We start from the raw sequence: 20,917 nt of genomic DNA on the forward strand, positions 1-20,917 counted from the left end.
AGCCTGTCCTGTTGGATCTTTTAGATGCTCCTCCGGTGTGTGTGTCCCTCAGGCCCAGCGATGTGATGGAGTAAATGACTGCTTTGATGAAAGCGATGAACTCTTCTGTGGTAGGTATTCAAGCTTTTATTATGACTTTTCTTAGAAATAAGTAGCTTGCCAGGACCATTGTTGGTGCTGATACATATCCTGGTCTTTGTAACTGTTATCTATTGCCACATAACAAACTACCCCCACACCCCACACACACACACCCAAACTCAGTGACTTATGACAATCATTTGCTCTAGATTATCCCTCTGTGGGTTGTCTGAGGTATGATTGATCTAGGCTGGACTCAGCTGGGTGTCATTACCTAAGCTGTGGGTCCTCCTGAGCTTGGTTCTTCTCAGGCTGGAGTCCGGTCTACTTCTCATGGTTCTTTTCCTCATTGAACTAGTGGACTGGCCACAGCAGTGGTAGAAACAAAGGAGAGGTGACCAAAAATACAAGTTTCCTCTCAAGTCCTGGGCTTGGAGCTGGAACGGTATTACTTGTATCATATTCCATCAGTTAAATAGTGAGGCCATAGTTAAGGGCAGGAGAGTTTATTCTTTACACTTTGGGACCATGGCAAAAGTGGAGGTGCATAATACTATTATAGGGAGTGAAGACCTGTGGCTAATAATTCAATCTACCATACTGTTAAACATGATCTCATTTTAAAGCACAGATTTTTCTTCTAGAAAGAAGTTCAGAATCTGTGGAGAAGTAAACAATTTCAGAATGCTCGTTTATAGAGTACAGGTGTTGAAAATAAAAAGAGTTTTTTTTTTTTAACCTGTATAGTTTGCATCAATATTACAATGGTGATAATTAAATGGTAGGGTATTGGATATTATTATTTTGGGGCAGAGAATCTCTGATTTGGCTTTTCATTACTATTTGCACATCATTTCTGAATCTATCTCCAGTTTCATGGAGCAATATGGGGAGAATAGTTCACCAGACCATATGACGCCACTGGCAATGCTTTCTCCTAAAGATCCAGAGTTTGGGACTTCCCTGGGGGTCCAGTGGCTAAGACTCCATGCTCCCAATGCAGGGGACCTTGGTTCGATCCCTGGTCAGGGAACTAGATCCCACATGTTGCAACTAAGAGTTCGAATGCTGCAACTAAAGATCCTGTGTGCTGCAAATAGGACTTGGTGCAGCCCAAATAAATAAATATTAAAAATAAATAAAGACCCAGAGATGAACTCCAGTACAATTGCTATGGTGAAGCTATTTAATCTATTTCATATTTTAGAGAAACATAAATAATTGAAAACTTATAACCTGTGACTCTACACCTTTTTTTATTGGCAAAACAAAATAAAACTCTCTTAACTTAGGCTTCATTAAGAATTTAAATCTATAGGATCTTCTATTTCTTAAGAAAATATATACTATTATATAGGGATTGAGGTTGCTTTTGTTTTTTGTTATTATTTCCTATTAATGCATCACTTGATGCTCCAAGTGAAAGTGATTGTTATTACTTTGTAACGAGAACAGTGTTTTAGTAATTATCATTTCTCATCATGCCATGTTGTCAGCTGTTCTCTAGGAGTTGACTAGGTTACTAGGTACTCTCAGAGTAGATAAATGAACTATTCCAGAGCAGCAATGTCCTCCTTTCTGCTCCCCTCAAGATATACCTCTGGAAAAACAAGAGCAGATAACACAAATAATGACTCCTCAAAAAACCAGAAATGTCTAAGAAATTATACCTTCTAAGAGTACTTGCCAATATGTTGTATCTGTCACTGGTTTAAAGGAAATTCCTGAAAATATTTCAAAGAAGAAAAATTGTAATAGATTTATACTGGTATTTCCTAATTCAGGAAGTGAATGTCTCCAGGGTAAAATAATTTTAAAGAGAGTTTTCCTTACCAATAGACTACAAGTCTGTTGTTTTCTAAGATCTCACATTCGTTAATCTATTCAATAAATTTTAGTGAGCACCTACTGTTTGATCGGGCTTCCCTGGTGGCTCAGTGGTAAAGAACGCGCCTGCCAATGCAGGAGATTGATCCCTGTGTCAGGAAGATGCCCTGGAGAAAGAAATGGCAACCCACTCCAGTATTCTTGCCTGGGAAACCCCATGGACAGAGAAACCTGGTGGGCTACAGTCCTTGGGGTCACAAAAAAGTCAGACATGACTTAGCAACTAAACAATAACAACTACTCGATCAAGCACTTGAAGTACAGAGATGAGTAAGACAAAATCCCCAATCTCAGGACCCTCCATCTTGTTTAGGAAGGTAAACAAGTTCAATTTAGCTAACAGCTTACGATTTTTATTTTCCTTAAAATCTTATGATACATTTAATTATAATGAAATAAACCACCAAAATGTAATATATTTACACACAGCAAAAGTCAGATCTGACAAACTCAAAGTACAAAGAATTACACCAAAGCTTAAACATCTACTTTTCCTCTTGGAGCCGTCAGTTTTGAGCAAACACACATTTTGTTTTGTTTAAGTCATCTTAACCACTTGCGTGTTTCCAGGGGCACTGCTGGTCGTCAGGGGTCCCGCTGATGTCTCAGGCTCACCAGCTTCTGCCTGTTCTCCTTCCAGTGACTCTAAAGCCTGCCTGCAATGCCAGCTCCTCCGGGCAGCACAGCCCTCTGATCTGTGACGGCTTCCAGGACTGTGAGGACGGCCAGGACGAGCACAACTGCACTCACAGTGAGCAGGAGTGCTCTGCACTCTGCTGGTCTCCCTAGCACACTCTTCTTTTTTTTTTTTTTTTCAACTTTCCTATTCTATTATTTATTTATTTATTTAAAATTAATTTATTTACTTTAATTGGAGGCTAATTATTTTACAACATCGTGGTGGTTTCTGCCATACATTCACATGAATCAGGCATGGGAGCATACGCCTAGCACACTCTTCTAAGCCAAAATCAAAATATCTCTGTTGAGCTAGGGCGATCAATCGACTTGTCCTAGTTTCCCCACTGAAAGTCTCAGGTCCCAGGAATCCTCCTGGGCCCAGATAAAATGGATGAATTGTTCACTAACTGGGGTGGAGTCTGTGCACGTACGTGTGTGGAGAGAGAGAGAGGGAAAGAGCGAGAGAGAATACTGGAAGATTTTCCTTGCTGACATAATTTTAATGTTGCTCTTGACTAAAGTATACTGTGGATCTGATATAGATGGATGTGCCAGATACCGTGATCGGGTATAGTCTATTTAGCCCCTACAAAAACACACACAGCCAGAGTTGTGAACAAATGTGCTGTATATTCACAAAATCTGTCCATTTCCCCCCACCACCCACAATGGTACAAAAGGACTGAGTATGGTTTTTGCTTTAAAATTTTCTTGGAGAACAAGACAAAGTAATGGTGAAGAGGGCATAGCTTAAGCCACTGATCCAGCCGACTGCTTGGCATCTCCCCTACCGTGGAAGAAAGGAGAGGCTGTTGGACTGATTCTCAGCTAGTGCTTGCCTGCCTTTCTGTGGCTCTGCTGAGACGCAGGGACAGGACACTGTGGGCTTGCTTCAGTTCCCTCTGCCGTGTGCAGCAAATACTGACCCTGTGGCTAAGCCATCCTTGGTGGACAGAGCTCAGTGTCATTCACTCAAATCAGTCTCTTCTTTTGTTCGTTTTTAGCTATTCCATGCAATGACAGAACTTTTAAGTGTGGCAATGATGTTTGCATTAGGAAACAGAATGCAAAATGTGATGGCAACGTGGACTGTCCAGATGGAACCGATGAAGAAGGCTGTCGTGAGTAGAAACACGTTCCTTCGGATCTTTTGTATTTCTCCCTCGGCCTGTTTTTCATTTTCATTTCCTTCTTGGTATAATTCCCCTGGCAGAAGTTGCCACAGGCCAGGGAAGAAGAGTAGATACTGGTGAACTGAATCTGAAATGGTTTCTCAGAATTAAAAATCCTAGAGTGAATTCTTTTAATTCTTTCTTAATTCTTAAGAATAAGAAATAATTAAAAATTACTTATTCTTTATTTTCTGCCTTCTTTCTTGATAATAAGTATTCACACACTAGGTGTTTACATAGAGAGCTCCCACTTTCTAATAACCCTAATCAAGGCACTAGCTCTTAAAAAAAAAACCTATGAGAAAAGAAATAGGTACTGGAATACTGTGGATGATTTTATTAATTATGCCTTATGTTGTGATCAATGTCAAGAACTGGTTTTTCTTTAGCTATGACCTGAGAACTGTAGTCTGCCATGTGTTATTATTAACCACAGGATCTCTAATTGGCCATGTGCTGACATATTAATTATATATCCTTCTCAATACTATTTACACTGGAAAATAATTGCTTTGATACCTAGTTTTTCTTAACTAGGTTTTCATTTGTTTTGGATGTACAAATTCTCTCCCGAATCAACACAATTTCAAGGACACTCTCAATTCGGTTGCTTTTGCCATTAATCTTTTTTCTCTACCTAACAACCTGAACTCCACAGCTGCTGTTTTTATAGGTACAGCTGTTACTAATAGATCCCTTCCTCCCTACATGTGTGTTACTGTACAGAGACTCTGCATCAAGGCCTGTTTTCAGGAGGGAGGTAGTGGTTTGTTGGTGCTGGTTTCAGACAGACCCACGTATTGCCTCTCTAGATAAGCAGGGCATTTCTAGTTGCTTACCTGGTTAGTTACTTCCCAACCCAGCTCAAAATTTGACTGAATGCTTGGTTTTTCTTCCGAGTCTGCCTTTAACTCATGGGACCCCTCCTCTCCTAAAGGCTGCAGCAGCAGTTCCCCCACCCTCCAGCGCATCATCGGGGGCACCGACACCCAGGAGGGGGGTTGGCCGTGGCAAGTCAGCCTCCACTTCGTTGGATCTGCCTACTGTGGCGCCTCAGTCATCTCCAGGGAGTGGCTCCTCTCTGCTGCCCACTGTTTCCATGGAAGCAGGTAGAGCATCTCAATTCTTAAGTGACCACAGACCACATAGCTGCTCTGACATTGTGGGAAGAAGCTCGCATTTGGATCCATTCAATCAATCAATTCAGTTGGTGACCGAGTATGGAGATCCCTATTCAGGGTGTGAAGGCAACGATTCTGTATCCAGTTTCCAGTGTGGTGGTGGGGAGTGTTCCCACACCCCCGAGCAATTGTCTGACACCAGCTAGGTGTCCTGTAATTCAACTCAGTTCTGACTTTGTCTACCCAGATAGACAGATTAAGCACTTTAGGGGCTCAGTCTAACAAATCTACTCCCCTCCCCCGAATTCAGACACCAGTAGAAAGTCCAGGTTGTCACCTGCACTTTTGACTGACCGGCTATAGAGTGTAGGTTCCAGTGACCCCCTCCTTGGATTTTACTAATTTGCTACAGCAGCTCACAGCACTCAGAGAAACACTTTACTTGCTGGCTTGCCAGTTTATTATAACAAGATGCAATTTGGGAACAGCCTGATGGAAGACATACATAGGGTGAGGTATGAGAAAGAGTGCAGCTTTCCATGCACGGACAGTTTCACTCCCAATCTTCACGTGTCTACCAACCTGGAAGCTCTCCACACCTTCTGGGCTTTTATGGAGGCTTCCTGACACAGGCACGATTCACTGAATCATTGGTCACTGGATGCAGATTCAACCTCTAGCCCCTTCAGCCCTCGTTGCAGTCCCAAAGTAACCTCAGTAATATAACAAAAGACATCTTGGTCCCTCTCATCACTTAGGAAATTCTACGAGTTTTAGGAGCTCTGTGCCAGGAATAGAAGGATGACCAAATGTATGTTTTTTATTATAAATCACAATATCACAGAGGAGGATCACAAACAAGTCCTTTAGGGTAATTGTCGGGAGGGCTGTGTCTGCCCTTACCGATGGGATTATCGTGGGCCAGACGTTCTCCCCGCTAAGGGTGAAAGGAAAGCTCAGAAAACAACTTCACTTAAAATGTAACCTTAATTGGAACCAGTTGAATCCTAGGTACAAAAATGTATAAATTATTTCTCACTTAGAATTTTTAAAACTATTTCAATGAATTTATACAATTAGAGTATTTGTTTCTCCTGGAAATTACAGGATTCATGTTAATGACTGAAATGGCTATGCTTCTGTTCCATCACTAGTCTTTTATGTAATATATGACCCTTAATACTCCCCTGGGTCCCTGTACTGCAGGTGGGATTAGGGGCCAAGCACTTTGGGATCTGTCCTTACTTTTCTTCCAAAGCGTCCACAATCTCTTCACCCCATCAGAGCAAGGCTGCTATCTCTTTGCTGGAGATAAGAAACCCCAGATGGAGATTACAAAGCCCTCATGACTTCATGCCAGTCCACTGTGGGGCTCATAGGGAGTGGGGCCCTGTGAATAGTCAAGCTTGAGAAGTTAGAGCAGCAATCTTTAAGGCTTCTGGTAGTTTGCAAAGAGAAATCTCCTTAAATTCCTGCTTGGAACACTTTGATTTCTAATGTGTCTTGGTATCATTTGAATTTGGTAAAAGGATCCCCAGATCACTGTCTTACTGGCCCTGTCTGTCTCCGTCAAATACCACTGCCAGCATGAAGAGGGAGAAGGTACCAAATAAATTCCAGTCACTAACAATCTTGACTTGTGGGTGGTTCCTGAAATACCGATGGCAAGAAAATTTCCAGCATGTCCTTAGAATTCACTGAGGAAATGTTCTGGAACCCAGCTCTCATTTGCCAGCCCTGCTGTACCTTACTTCATCTTTGGTTTTACTAAGGAGACAAGGGAGGCTCAGAGGCAGAGTCAGTTACTACAATAGGGAGTGAAAGTCAGACCTCCCTTCCTGCAGCCCCTCTCTCTCTGTGGAGTGCTCTTTCCAAGCCATATATGGTTCTACAAGCCTCTGACTTCTTGCTTCATTCCTTTTGTACCAGGCTGTCTGATCCCACACCGTGGACTGCGCACCTTGGCATGAATGTGCAGGGGAATGCCAAGTTCATCTCCCCAGTGAGAAGAATTGTGGTCCATGAATACTATAACAGCCAGACCTTTGATTATGATATTGCCTTGCTACAGCTCAGTGTCGCCTGGCCTGAGACCCTGAAGCAGCTCATCCAGCCAATATGCATTCCTCCTGCCGGCCAGAAAGTGCGCAGTGGAGAGAAGTGCTGGGTGACCGGCTGGGGGCGCAGGAACGAAGCAGGTGTGTGTCAGTGAATGCCCTCCCCTCCCCTCCAGATCACAGTTACTCATGTTGATGTGGTGCTTTGGAGTTCATGGAGAGGGTTTTCATATATGATCTCATCTGAGCCTTCTGACAACTCTGATAGATAGGCTGGAGGAGAGTATTAGAATTCCGGTTTTATGATATTCTCCCCTTGTCCCCCAAAGAAATGAGAACCTCTTCTTAAGGGAAGGCCTATGAGCAAGGCAGGATAGTATAGTACAGGCCCTTTTCAATCTCGGAGGAGTTTGCTATGTTTTCTGCTATAGAAGAACATTTCCTTCGTATTTTTAGGTTCCCTTTCATGCAAAAAAAAAAAAAAAAAAAGACTCATTTTCATAAAAAAGAGAAGGTTGCCCATACACAATTTACTATGTCAACTCATAGACAATTGTCTGGAGGATTATGCAAGTATGTCCTTCATGAGGGCAACTGGGCAAGTGGATGAGAGTGAAGGCTGAAACCCAGATTGTCCTCAGTTCCCCAGACTGCAGATTCAGGCATGGGGGGTGGTCACATCAGTCTAGGAATGGTCCACCAAGAAAGAATGCCATTTTACAATTACCCCACCCAGAGGGGGCATCTTTATCATATGCACAAAGGTCAGATTATATGGCAGGGAAGTCTTTACATCTGCCCTGCCAAGGTTTTATGGCTTAGTATTCTAAATACACAGTAAAGAGAATAATCCAAAACTTTGTGAACATCTCCCCAGAGGTGAGAGCTGATGCTTTCCCTTGATCTCCTAGTCTTTATCTTGGATTCCCTTATAGTCATTTCTAACTGTTTAGAACAGGTACATTATCTTTAAATTATGAACCGTATCTTGGCCTTGCTTTGACACTCTCTAAAGATTCACTATGGGCAGCTTCTCCAGTGCTAACTACCTACATTTAGCTATTGAACTCACGAAATTCACCACCTGTCTGGGCCTTCTGGAAGAAGGCAGATCACTGCTCAAACATCTATAAACCATTAGGACTGTGCTCAGGGCTTTCATTACATCATTGTATATCTTTAGAGGAAAGAGTTTCTTCAACCACTTTATCATGGGGCGTTTTCTTTTCTTTTTTTAAAAAATCATTCTGCTGACTTTAATGTTTCTGATAGTATTATTGAATATTTACTACACACAAAGAACATTTTTAACATTCGTGCAAAGTACAAAACTGCACGACGCTGCTGTGTTCCCCAACCCCAGAGGTGGACGTGACCACCACTGCAGCTGCCGCGCAGCTGTGAGCAGGTGCAGGTCACTCCCACACCTTTCCGGGAGCCTGGGCAGCCTGGCACTGCGGATGGGTATTTTCTTTACAAGCATGAGTGCGTCAATGAATTATCTTAGCCATCTAGGTTAAAAAGGAAGTGAAAGGGCTGTATCCGAACTGTTATGTTTTTATGGTTCCTAGGATACTCCCAAATGTCAGTTATCATGTTCCACTTAAGGGGCCCTCTTGACCAGGGAGTGTTGGTAACGGCTGTTGCTGACTCACAGTCTTGAAGGCAGGAGGTATGTGGAGAAGGACCATGGCCCCATGGCTCAGATGGTCGAGTCTGACCTTGGCACCATCAGATGGCTCAGATGGTCGAGTTAGACCTTGGGTCTGAATCCTGCTCTATTTTTTGCTATTTGTGTGCCACTAGATAAGTCCTTTATCCTCCTAAGCCTCCATGTCTTCATTTGAAAAAATGAGGATCATAATAGAATTTACCTAAAAATAATTGTTATAGAGTAAAAGTAGAAAATGAATAAATTGTCTAATAAAGTAAATGTAACCGTTGCCTTGATTTCCACTTCTGTGTATTTTCCAGACAATAAAGGCTCCCCCGTTTTGCAGCAAGCAGAGGTAGAACTCATTGACCAAACCCTCTGTGTTTCCACCTATGGCATCATCACTTCGAGGATGCTCTGTGCAGGTGTCATGTCAGGCAAGAAAGATGCTTGCAGAGTAAGTCATCTTATATTTTCTTTGCCTAACATGTTGTACTTTCCATAAATGCTTTCATGTTTAATCTACACCATACTGGGTAATAATAATAATGGTAATAATAATAATGGCAATAACTCGGGCAGGTGATTGCCTTAATTCAGATACTAATTATAATCCACTTGTCTGAGATGAGGGAAAGGTGATTAAATACTGATTGGATCTGTAAAACTCATTTTCTAGTCCCATGTATTTTTCTCCAACAATTAGAATGGGGTCAGCATTTATCATTCTGCCATGGAGAAGGAAATGGCAACCCACTCCAGTGTTCTTGCCTGGAGAATCCCAAGGATGACGGAGCCTGGTGGGCTGCCGTCTATGAGGTTGCACAGAGTTGGACACGACTGAAGCGACTTAGCAGCAGTAGCAGCATGATTGTCTTATACCAGAAACTAAAAAACATAGCAAAACGTGCACACACAGTGTTTTAGGATTGCTACCCATTTCCCTAGCAGAGGCTGTGTACCTTCTAAAATAACAAGTATTTTATTCACTTACTCCTTTGACACACAGGCTGGGGGAAAGAAAAGAGGAGTGGGAAAGGTGACTGGAGACCTCCTGACAGGGGTGAAGTTGAAGGTCACCTTTGGGGGGATATTTCTCTGAGTCTCAGATTCCAATCTATGCAGATACCTATATGATTCCCAAAAAGTGAGCAGATGTTTTAGAGGATGAGCCAGTGCAGGAGACTCAGGTTCCATCCCTGGGTCAGGAACATCCCTTTGAGGGCAGCATGGCAACCTACTCCAGTATTGTTGCCTGGAGAATCCCATGGACAGAGGAGCCTGGTGGGCTACAATCCCTGGGGTTGTGAAGAGTCAGACATAACTGAGCACACGTGCAGGCAGAGGAGTTGTTCCCACATCTTTCCATAAGCTTAGACACTGTGCTACAAAACCTCAATTATAAAAATGACTTCTATCTTCTGAATTCCTATTTTGTGGCAAGGACTGTGCTAGGATCTTTACACAAATTCATTCAAATTATTCTTTCATCCATATCTTATACAAGAGGAAACTGGGGCACAGAGAGCCTAAGTCAGCTAGTTGAGCTGAGATTTGAACTCTTATCTCTGAAAGCTACTGTATTTTGGGTGCTACCTGCAGGTAGTTGGTTATATAGTCCTGTTCTCCATAGCTACCAAGGTTTAGAGGTTAAATGAGGCTTCAGAGAGTTGGTGTGTGAACAGTTAAAATAAAAAGATTCCAGTCTCTCTACTACTTAGAATTTACCTAATCAGGTTTAGAATTGTGAGGGTGGCATCCAAGGACAAATCTGGAATGCTTTTTTTAACTTTGCCTTTGAGTAGGCAGCTTTAGGGCTTCCCTGGTGGCTCAGATATTTCTCCCGGCAATCTTGATTCCAGCTTGTGTTTCTTCCAGTCCAGCGTTTCTCATGATGTACTCTGCATAGAAGTTAAATAAACAGGGTGACAATATACAGCCTTGACATACTCCTTTTCCTATTTGGAACCAGTCTGTTGTTCCATGTCCAGTTCTAACTGTCGCTTCCTGACCTGCATACAGATTTCTGAAGAGGCAGATCAGGTGGTCTGGTATTCCCATCTCTTTCAGAATTTTCCACAGTTGATTGTGATCCACATAGTCAAAAGCTTTGGCATAGTCAATAAAGCAGAAATAGATGTTTTTCTGGAACTCTTGCTTTTTCCATGATCCAGCAGATGTTGGCAATTTGATCTCTGGTTCCTCTGCCTTTTCTAAAACCAGCTTGAACATCAGGAAGTTCATGGTTCACATATTGCTGAAGCCTGGCTTGGAGAATTTTGAGCATTACTTTACTAGTGTGTGAGATGAGTGCAATTGTGCAGTAGTTTGGGCATTCTTTGTCATTGCCTTTCTTTGGGATTGGAATGAAAACTGACCTTTTCCAGTCCTGTGGCCACTGCTGAGTTTTCCAAATTTGCTGGCATATTGAGCAGCACTTATGGCATAAAGTGAAGAGGAACTAAAAAGCCTCTTGATGAAAGTGAAAGTGGAGAGTGAAAAAGTTGGCTTGAAGCTCAACATTCAGAAAATGAAGATCATGGCATCTGGTCCCATCACTTCATGGGAAATAGATGGGGAAACAGTGGAAACAGTGTCAGACTTTATTTTTCAGGGCTCCAAAATCACTGCAGATGGTGACTGCGGCCATGAAATTAAAAGACGCTTACTCCTTAGAAGGAAAGTTATGACCAACCTAGATAGCATATTCAAAAGCAGAGACATTACTTTGCCAACAAAGGTCCATCTAGTCAAGGCTATGGTTTTTCCTGTGGTCATGTATGGATGTGAGAGTTGGACTGTGAAGAAGGCTGAGCGCTGAAGAATTGATGCTTTTGAACTGTGGTGTTGGAGAAGACTCTTGAGAGTCCCTTGGACTGCAAGGAGATCCAACCAGTCCATTCTGAAGGAGATCAGCCCTGGGATTTCTTTGGAAGGAATGATGCTGAAGCTGAAACTCCAGTACTTTGGCCACCTCATGCGAAGAATTGACTCATTGGAAAAGACTCTGATGCTGGGAGGGATTGTGGGCAGGAGGAGAAGGGGACGACAGAGGATGAGATGGCTGGATGGCATCACTGACTCGATGGACGTGAGTCTCAGTGAACTCTGGGAGTTGGTGATGGACAGGGAGGCCTGGCGTGCTGCGATTCATGGGGTTGCAAAGAGTCGGACACGACTGAGTGACTGATCTGATCTGGTGGCTCAGATGGTAAACAATCAGCTTGCGATGCAGGTAGACCCAAGTTCAATCCCTGGGTCAGGAAGATCGCCTGGAGAAGGGAATGGCTACCCACTTCCAGTGTTCTTGCCTGGAGAATCCCAGGGACAGAAGAGTCAGTGGACTACAGTCCATGAGGTTGCAAAGAGTCAAACATGACTAAGCACTCACAAACACCTTTAGCTGAAAATAAAATTTCAGGTATTATACTTTAAATAATGAACACTGTAGAAATTCTATTTAAACATTGAATTATTTCAGCCTTTGTTTTTGGAATTAAGATACTAGAAAGGGCTCTCAAGTGAGAGTGATTTCTCTGTAACAGCTATCAGCCAGTGATCCTTAGGGCTGTGTCATTGGACTTTGCCAACTAAAGAGGGTCTCCTTTCCTTTTTTCCTCACAGCCATGAGCCAACACTGAAGTTGCATGGCATAGAGGTAGAAGTCAACCAATCCTCTAGGATAACCATGCCTCAAAAGGTTATTATGAAGATTAAATGACCCAAAACAGTGCTTAGCACATACTACCACTAAATGAAAGTGAAACTCACTCAATCGTGTACAAGTCTTCTTGACCCCTCCCTTGTAGTATACTGAACACCTTCCAAGCTGGGGGGCTCATCTGGTGTCATATCTTTTAATGTTTTCAGACTGTTCATGGGGTTTTCATGGCAGGAATATTGGAGTGATCTGCCATCCCCTCTTGCAGTGGACCATGTTTTGTCAGAACTCTCCACTATGACCTGGCCATCTTGGGTGGCCCTGCACAGCATGGCTCATAGCTTCATTGAGTTATGCAAGCCCTTTCACCATGACAAGGCTGTGAACCAGGAAGAGGCAAAAGGTTATTATGAGGATTCAATGACCCAAAATAGTGCTTAGCACATCCTAGCACTAAATAAATGTTAGCTATTATTATTACTATTACTACTACTACTATTTTTATTATTGAGATTTTCTATTTGTTTGGAGGTATGTGAAAGTTGATTCCTTTGCAAGAATCTTCAAGTGTTACTCCTGGCCTAAAGAATCAAGTTTCTTATGATGAATGCACCTTTTTGATTACAGGAAAAATAATTCTAAAATGACATTAGAAGTTTCACATTATTTCTTGATACTTCCCCAAACTGCATAGGAATTAGCTAAGAACCCTGTCAGACTGGGAGTTTGAACACAATTCATTAGGCACTTTAATAACAAAATTGACAACCATGGAACAAAAATGCTTTTTACTTAACGTTATCTTCTTCTATAGGGAGATTCAGGTGGACCTTTATCCTGTCGAAGAAAGAGTGATGGAAAATGGATTTTGACTGGCATTGTTAGCTGGGGTCATGGATGTGGAAGACCAAACTTTCCTGGTGTTTACACAAGGGTGTCAAACTTTGTTCCCTGGATTCATAAATATGTCCCTTCCCTTTTGTAATTGTGCAAGTTTGATTTTTGACTGTGTTTTATGTGATAGATTCTTTTAAAAGGAATGCAGTAATTGTCAATAAAATGAGATAATTTTTTTCTTCTGGAAATTTCAGATTGCATACATTTGGTATTGATTGAAAGATAGAAAGATTAAGATGTATTTTATTTCAAGAAAAATTGCATCTAAGATACAGCTGTATTCATTCTTAAGGATCAAAGGGCCCTTGATTCAGGAATGGAAGAAAACCAAAGTAATGTCATGAACCAAGCCTCTAAAATGATAAGTCGGTGAGATGTTCAGGAATCCACACCTTAATTTATATTCCTATTCAAGGGCAGATATTTATAAAGGTCTAGGTAAAAATGATTTATTGAAATAAGTTCCATAAAAAAAGCCACACCTGATCTTTGGTGTTCTAATGGAATGTATAAAAATGACTCCTTCACAAATGCAAACAAAGGCAAACTCTGTTACTGGCAGAGGAAATACCTATATTGTCATTTTCCAATATTTGGTCTAACCATATCATGGGGACATTTTTTCAGCAATAACACGGTAGTATTGTGTGCAGAGAAACCATCAAACAGCTAACAAAACTAACAATTAGTACTTTTCATTAAAATGATAGAATGAAGCATTGTGGTAGGAGGATTGAAAATATTTACATGGGATTTTAAAAAATTGTGGCAAGGCTGGCCAACAATTGAAAGACAAAAGAGTTTTTGGATGATTGTTTTGAAAGGGAAAATTTTCAGAAATCATCTAACTTCTGATCCTTTTATAAAACTCAAATGGCCAAGATTTTCTTTTATTTTCAGAGCCTTATAATATCTAGCATAGTTGTAAATCTATAGTACATGCTCAGTACATCACAGTTATTGATTTATTTTGTCCTGATTTAGTGTGTTTCACACTTTATCTCAGAATAAACTTTTCATTAAAAGAGGCCAGACTTAACAATATCACCAAATAGATAAAAAAAGCAGAAAGAAGAATGATATTATTTTTTTCCCTGGGACTAAGTCAAAAAAGTAATAGCAATGCTATTTTTTTGGTAGGGCTCAAAATAGTGGAACTGGTTTTCATAGGACTTCAGAAAATCTTAATGTAACAGCAGAAGAAGAGAGAGCAAAAGGTGTCATAACCAGGATCAGATAGTAAGACTGAACTCTGAATATGATTTCCCTGAGATAGTGAATAGTTTCCAGTTTGCAAAACATATTTTGATTTACTAAAAGACTATTTCCTTCAGAAATATCCATTCTGATATCCATTTTAAAATATCGATTTTAATGATACCCTCTGAATAGATCTTTCTGGATTCATTATCTGGCTGTATGCTATGCTATGCTAAGTCACTTCAGTCGTGTCCGACTCTGTGCGACCCCAAAGACGGCAGCCCACCAGGCTCCCCCGTCCCTGAGATTCTCCAGGCAAGAACACTGGAGTGGGTTGCCATTTCCTTCTCCAATGCATGAAAGTGGCATAGTACAATTCAGAGGGCCAAGTCACCACTTAATCCACAAATGGGAACTAAGCTACTGAATCCACTGCAGAGAAGAGCAAATTAGGCTGACAGTTCTTAAAACCAAGGTTTGTTTTGCCTCATAATGCTGTGAGCTAGGTACATGGTGAATTGTACTTTTTATTTATGACCATTTCTAAGGAAATTTGTTATTCAACAGAATATTTCACAACTTTATATAAAGTTTATGATCTCAGTTAGGAAATGAAGGATGGCTGGCATGATCTTTCAGATTCATCAGAGAGAGTTTTCAAACCACACATACTTGGTACCATTCTAAGCACTAGCTGGTGATAATGTTCCTCATCAGTGCAGAGATGGAGGAAAGGTTGAGAAACCCTAGCCTAACTTACTTGGCTATTTCATGCCAAGATGCCTTTATAACCCGAACAGTGTGGAAATATTTACTTCATTCTTGCAAAAGTGTGAGTAGAGGCAAATTCCAAGATTGGTTTATTTAGCAGTGGGGAATGGGCTCCAAAAATAAAGACTGGAGCATTTTCATGTGTCAGACTACTGAGGAGAATTTGTAGGGACTCCTGGCCTCCTTCACAATGCCTCGATAACTGCAAAATGAAACACTACAAGCCAACCGACTATTTCTCAGTTGTGTTCTGCTTGATTATTCTGCATGGCTGAGCCAACTGCTGATGTTCAGCATAGTACTGCTTGCCATCTGACAACATAGGGGTACGAATTGTGGTGTTTTGAAAAGGCGTAAATCTATTTGAAGCTAATGAGATGCTTTACTGATGTCACTTTAACGGTGTTACTTTTTGTTTTATATGATAACCGTTTGGGAAATTGCTCTTACCAGAGATGAGGAAAGAAGAACAAGTATTATGACAAGAAAAGCAAAATTGAACATTTTATACAGGTCAGCAAGTCTTGGCAAGGAGCATGTTTTAATTTTTTAATGTTATTTACATTTGACAACTTGAACGAACTAAAGTAATTGAGTCAATAATAATTTTTAGATTATATTAAAAAGAACTATTTGTGCAAGAACACTGCACTTTTTGAAAGCACATTTAAAGAGGTGTTTATGAAAGGACAATATCCTTTAAAAAGCCACCCCTATAGAAGTTTTGAAAAAAATGCAAAAACAAATCTAGATAGAATTCGGTTCCTCATTCACAAATCCTAAACCTTCAAGAATTATTTAATCTAAATTTGGTTCTACCTCCAGGGAGAAGCACTTCTTTCTAACTCCTTCCGAATCCTTAGTTTAGAGTCAGACTGGCAGAGTGAAAAAAGTCCTCAAATAGAAATGGCAACATCCATATACATTCTAGGTCAGCTGGCTGGAGATGAAGAAATTTGCAGTTATCAGAAATCAGAACAAGTTACAAATAAGAATTTAAGTAGTTCATTGTGAGTATACTGTGACGTGTCAGCAAGTGTCAGTAATCCAGAAAATATGATGGGACAGGAACACAAGTCAATATCAAAAGAAAATATATTCAGTATACAAAGGTTATTTCTGGGGGCAACAAATTTGGGGTGGGCAGGTTTTAGTTACAGAGATACTCATAGTCATGGAAAAGGAAGGAACATTGGGAATATTTACTGAGATTCTGCTTTTGTCAGGCACAGGGATAAATGCATTCTTTAATTGCCTCATTTAATCCTCCTAATTCTACTGGATAGGAAGCATTTTATAAGGAGGAGAGAAGCTCATAGACTTTAAACAAGTAGTCCAAGAACACACAGATAGCGAGGGTTTAAATTTGATCCTAACTCTTCTTCAAAACCTATACTGCCATAGGGATGTCAGCCGTGTACAAGGGCTAGGTTTATGAAATTCTGGAAATGCATTAGAGTCTAGGTAAGAAAATATACAAACCTCACTTCATTGTACTCAGAAGACATTGGGAAATCTGGTGTAGACTGTGCATGTGACAGGAAACAGTAGCTTTTTGATTCTCTGGAAGAGTGAAGGAGATTTTTAGACATCTGCTCATGGAGAAACCAGGCTTGGAAGATAGCTACAATCCATTTGACACGGCAGAGGGAATCTCTCACTGAGACTGAGCTTTTATGGGAAAAGTTCCCTGGGGCTGGGTAAGAATAGGAGTTGGGGTTTGAAAGGTTTTAATGGTTCTAATCAGGGCTTCCTTGGTGGCTCAGTCGAAAGAATCCACCTGCCAATGCAGGAGATGAGCGTTTGATCCTTGGGTCAGTAAGATCCTTTGGAGAAGGACATACCCACTCCAGTATTCTTGCCTGAAAAATCCCACGGACCGAGGAGCTGGTGGGCAATAGTTCAGTGTTTGTGTGAGCTCAGTTGTGCCTTACTTTTTGAGACCTTATGGACTGTAGCCCACTAGGCTCCTCTGTCCATGTAATTTACTGCTGCTACTGCTGCTAAGTCACTTCAGTCGTGTCCGACTCTGTGTGACCCCATAGACAGCAGCCCACTAGGCTCCACCGTCCCTGGGATTCTCCAGGCAAGAATACTGGAGTGGGTTGCCTAGTTCCTTCTCCAATAGGCAAGAATATTGGAGAGGGTTGCCATTTTCTTCTCCAGGGTATCTTCCTGACCCAGGGACTGAAACTCCATCTCCTGCATCTCTTGCATTGCAGGTAGATTCTTTACTACTGAGCCATCAGGGAATCCCTGGGGTAACAAAAGTGTTGGACATGACTTAGCAACTAAACAACAATACAACAATGGTTCTAGTTGGGGGTCTAGCAAATTATCATTTCGGAGACTAGTCCAGTTAATCAACACTTATAGAGGGCCCTGTGCTGGATAGATTCCAGGAGTTTAAACAAATGGAGGAGACAGACAAGGAAAAGAATATTGCTGCTCATACTCCATTTCAGCCATTCTGGCATCATTAGTGGCTCTCAGTAAATGTCAAACAGCCTCCAGCCTCAGGTCCTTTGTCCTGGAGTTCCTTCTTTTTTTCAGAAATCTGTACAGCTAATTCCCTTATCATCTTTAACTCTTTGCTCAAATTTCATTTTCTTAATGAAGCCTTAGTTGGCCACCCAATTTATAATCATAGCTCCCAACCTCCACCACTCAGCTCTCCAGCCTCCCTTACTCTGCTTGTCTTTTCCACAGCACACATCACCTTCGAATATTCTAGAAATATTGTTTATATATGCTTCCCATCAATAAAAATTAGCCTCACAATGGCAATGAGTTTGTTTTATTCAGCTATCTCTTCAGACACATCTCAAGCACCCAGAAGAATGCCTGAAACATAGCAATCACTTGGTACTACCGGTTGAATTAAATTAGACTGGATATGTGACATAGTTAGCCCAGGAACTACACGTATTGGTAGCAGAGAACAGTGTGGATAACTTGGTGAGGAGGGGAATCAGAGAAAGTTTAGTGGGAAAAAGTGTGTTTCAGCTAAGATTTAAAGACATATGGAAGTTCTCCATACAGAAATGGGCTGGAGTGGAAGAAAAAACATTTCAAGCAGAGGGAACACCATTCACAAAGAAGTAGGGGAAGCAACAGAATGGGGGAGGGTGAGAGCCAACCAGGAAGAGGAATGTGGTTAGGCTAGAGGAATCTACTAACTACTGAATGTCTGAGAAGATAAACTGGAAGTTGGTTATTGCAGGGAAAGGTATACGAGCGGGTTCCTCTCTCTTTGTACTTCTGATTCATTCTCTGCTCTGAGCCTGGGAGGCTGACCCCCATCCTCCATCACCAGTTTCCAGTGGGAGTTACAGGCAGGCTCCTGGCAGTTGGGGAGAAAATCAGAGTATTTTTTCTTCTTGTTGGACCATATAGCTTCCCAGGTGGCACTGGTGGTAAAACAAAACAAAACAAAACAAAAAACCCACCTGCCAATGCAAGAGATGTAAGAGGCTCAGGTTCCATCCCTGGGTTGGAAAGATACCCTGGAGAAGGGCATGGCAATCCACTCCAGTATTTTTGCCTAAAGAATCCCAGGGACAGAGAATCCTGGCAGGCTACAGTCCATAGGGTTGCACAGAGTTGGACGTGACGGAAGCGACTTAGCATGCACGCATGCACTACTAGACCATGGTCCTGGCAGTGGCTGCAAATGCAGATCCCGTCACAACAGTACGACTTAATGGCTCTGGCCTTTAATCAGGCTCTACTCCCTTTTAGGCCTTAGGGTACAAAGGGCTTTCTGCTGTTGCTAGTCCTTGGGTGCCTCAGCACCCCTTCTTGGTTCCCTTAACCCTTGCTCCTTCATTAAAAATCTTCTTAAAGAATTCTAGCTGAGAATGCAGACTGAGTCCTGCAAGATCTGCCTTTTAGGGTAGAAAAAGCAGAAGCCAGTGCCATCCAGCAGCTGACTGGCTACAGTTAGCTGGACCCATCTGGCAGGCTGATGGAATCCCAAGTCCAAATGAGTCGGTAGCAGGCAAGAAACAATTAGAAAGATCGGATATTTAGGCAGTGTCTGAAGAGCAGGCATCAGGGATGCTGGATTTTTGGACACAAGTCAGTGTCTTCTGAAATGGAGCTAATTTTTATGCGACCTGTCTACAATTCAAACTTATCTCATTATGTGTGTTTGTTGGAGACAGGGATGAGAAACAGGGAAGCAAGCCGGTTCTCAGCACACACACTGCTTAGCAAACAATTTCAGGCTCCTAAAACCAGAAGTTCTGAACCATGGACTGTGGATTGTGGGTTGGTGCATAATTTTTTCCTCAGATTGTTTGTGTGTGTATGTGTATATGTGGTGTTGGTGGTGGTGGGAGTGATGGTGGGGTACCTGTGACTCCTCTTCTCAAAGGCATTTAATAATTGCCAAGGTTTATGAATGTTTGCTATGTATGTCTGACTGCTTTGCTGACATCAACTCTTTTAATCCTGGCAACAACTCCATTAGGTGGGTATTAACATTAGGTCAACTTTCCAGATGAGAAAATTCAGCACAGAGAGCTGAAGCCCAAGGTCTCGAAGTTCGGAAGCCCTCTCGCAGTGAGAGGGGATTAGTCTAGGCATCCTGGTTCCTGAGCCTGCAGTCCCCTCCTCTACTCATCAATGTGTCTTGGCCTGACTCTGGACTCAAAAAGAAAGAGTGGGTTAGTGTGTATTAGTCACCTTCATTTGCTCAGTACCTTGCACGATGGCTGGCACTCAGGGGAGTTATATGTTCATTGTTGCTGTTGTTCAGTCACTCAGTCATGTCCGACTCTTTGTGACCCCATGAACTGCAGCATGCCAGGCTTCCCTGTCCTTCACCATCTCCCAGATCTTGCTCAAACTCACCTCCATTGAGTCGGTGATGCCATACAACAACCTCATCCTCTGTCGTCCCCTTCTCCTGCTTTCTATCTGTCCCAGATTCAGGATCTTTTCCAGTGAGTTGGCTCTTATCATCAGGTGCCCAAAGTATTGGAGCTTCAGCTTCAGCATCAGTCCTTTCAATGAATATTCAGGGTTGATTTCCTTTAGGATTGACCAAGGGATTCTTAACAGTCTTCTCCAAACTTCAGTTTGAAAGTGTCAATTCTTTGGCACTCAGCCTTCTTTATGGTCAGCTCTCACATTCATACATGACTACTGGAAAAACCATAGCTTTGACTATATGGACTTTTGTCCACAAAGTAATGTCTAATTTTATATGTGGTCTTGAATCAAGGCAAATTGGAAGTGGTCAAACAAGAGACGGCAAGAGTGAATGTCGACATTCTAGGAATCAGCGAACTGAAATGGACTGGAATGGGTGAATTTAATTCAGATGACCATTATATCTACTATGTGGGCAGGAATCCCTCAGAAGAAATGGAGTAGCCATCATGGTCAACAAAAGAGTCTGAAATGCAGTACTTGGATGCAATCTCAAAAACGACAGAATGATCTCTGTTCGTTTCCTAGGCAAACCATTCAATATCACAGTAATCCAAGTCTATGCCCCAACCAGTAACGCTGAGAAGCTGAAGTTGAATGGTTCTATGAAGACCTATAAGACCTTTTAGAACTAACACCCAAAAAAGATGTCCTTTTCATTATAGGGGACTGGAATGCAAAAGTAGGAAGTCAAGAGACACCTGGAGTAACAGGCAAATTTGGCCTTGGAATACGCAATGAAGCAGGGCAAAGACTAATAGAGTTTTGCCAAGAAAATGCACTGGTCATAACAAACA

General features: G+C 41.8%; 1 protein-coding gene across 2 annotated transcripts in view; it reads left to right on the forward strand.

Annotated features, from left to right (window-relative positions):
* Positions 1–13,586, forward strand: part of TMPRSS7 (transmembrane serine protease 7) — a 49,020-nt gene extending 35,434 nt beyond the window's left edge. For both annotated transcript variants that reach the window (XM_044941732.2, XM_044941734.1), the window contains 7 exons: positions 3–110; positions 2,609–2,719; positions 3,654–3,770; positions 4,759–4,930; positions 6,872–7,140; positions 8,974–9,110; positions 13,129–13,586. In XM_044941732.2, coding sequence (XP_044797667.2) covers positions 3–110; positions 2,609–2,719; positions 3,654–3,770; positions 4,759–4,930; positions 6,872–7,140; positions 8,974–9,110; positions 13,129–13,299 — 1,085 coding nt within the window. In that variant the 3' untranslated portion in view covers positions 13,300–13,586. The remainder of the gene's footprint in view (positions 1–2; positions 111–2,608; positions 2,720–3,653; positions 3,771–4,758; positions 4,931–6,871; positions 7,141–8,973; positions 9,111–13,128) is intronic.
* The last annotated feature ends 7,331 nt before the right edge of the window (positions 13,587–20,917 follow it).

This window comes from Bubalus bubalis, chromosome 1, assembly GCF_019923935.1.
Source record: "Bubalus bubalis isolate 160015118507 breed Murrah chromosome 1, NDDB_SH_1, whole genome shotgun sequence".
In the NCBI taxonomy this organism is placed as follows: Eukaryota; Metazoa; Chordata; class Mammalia; order Artiodactyla; family Bovidae; genus Bubalus; species Bubalus bubalis.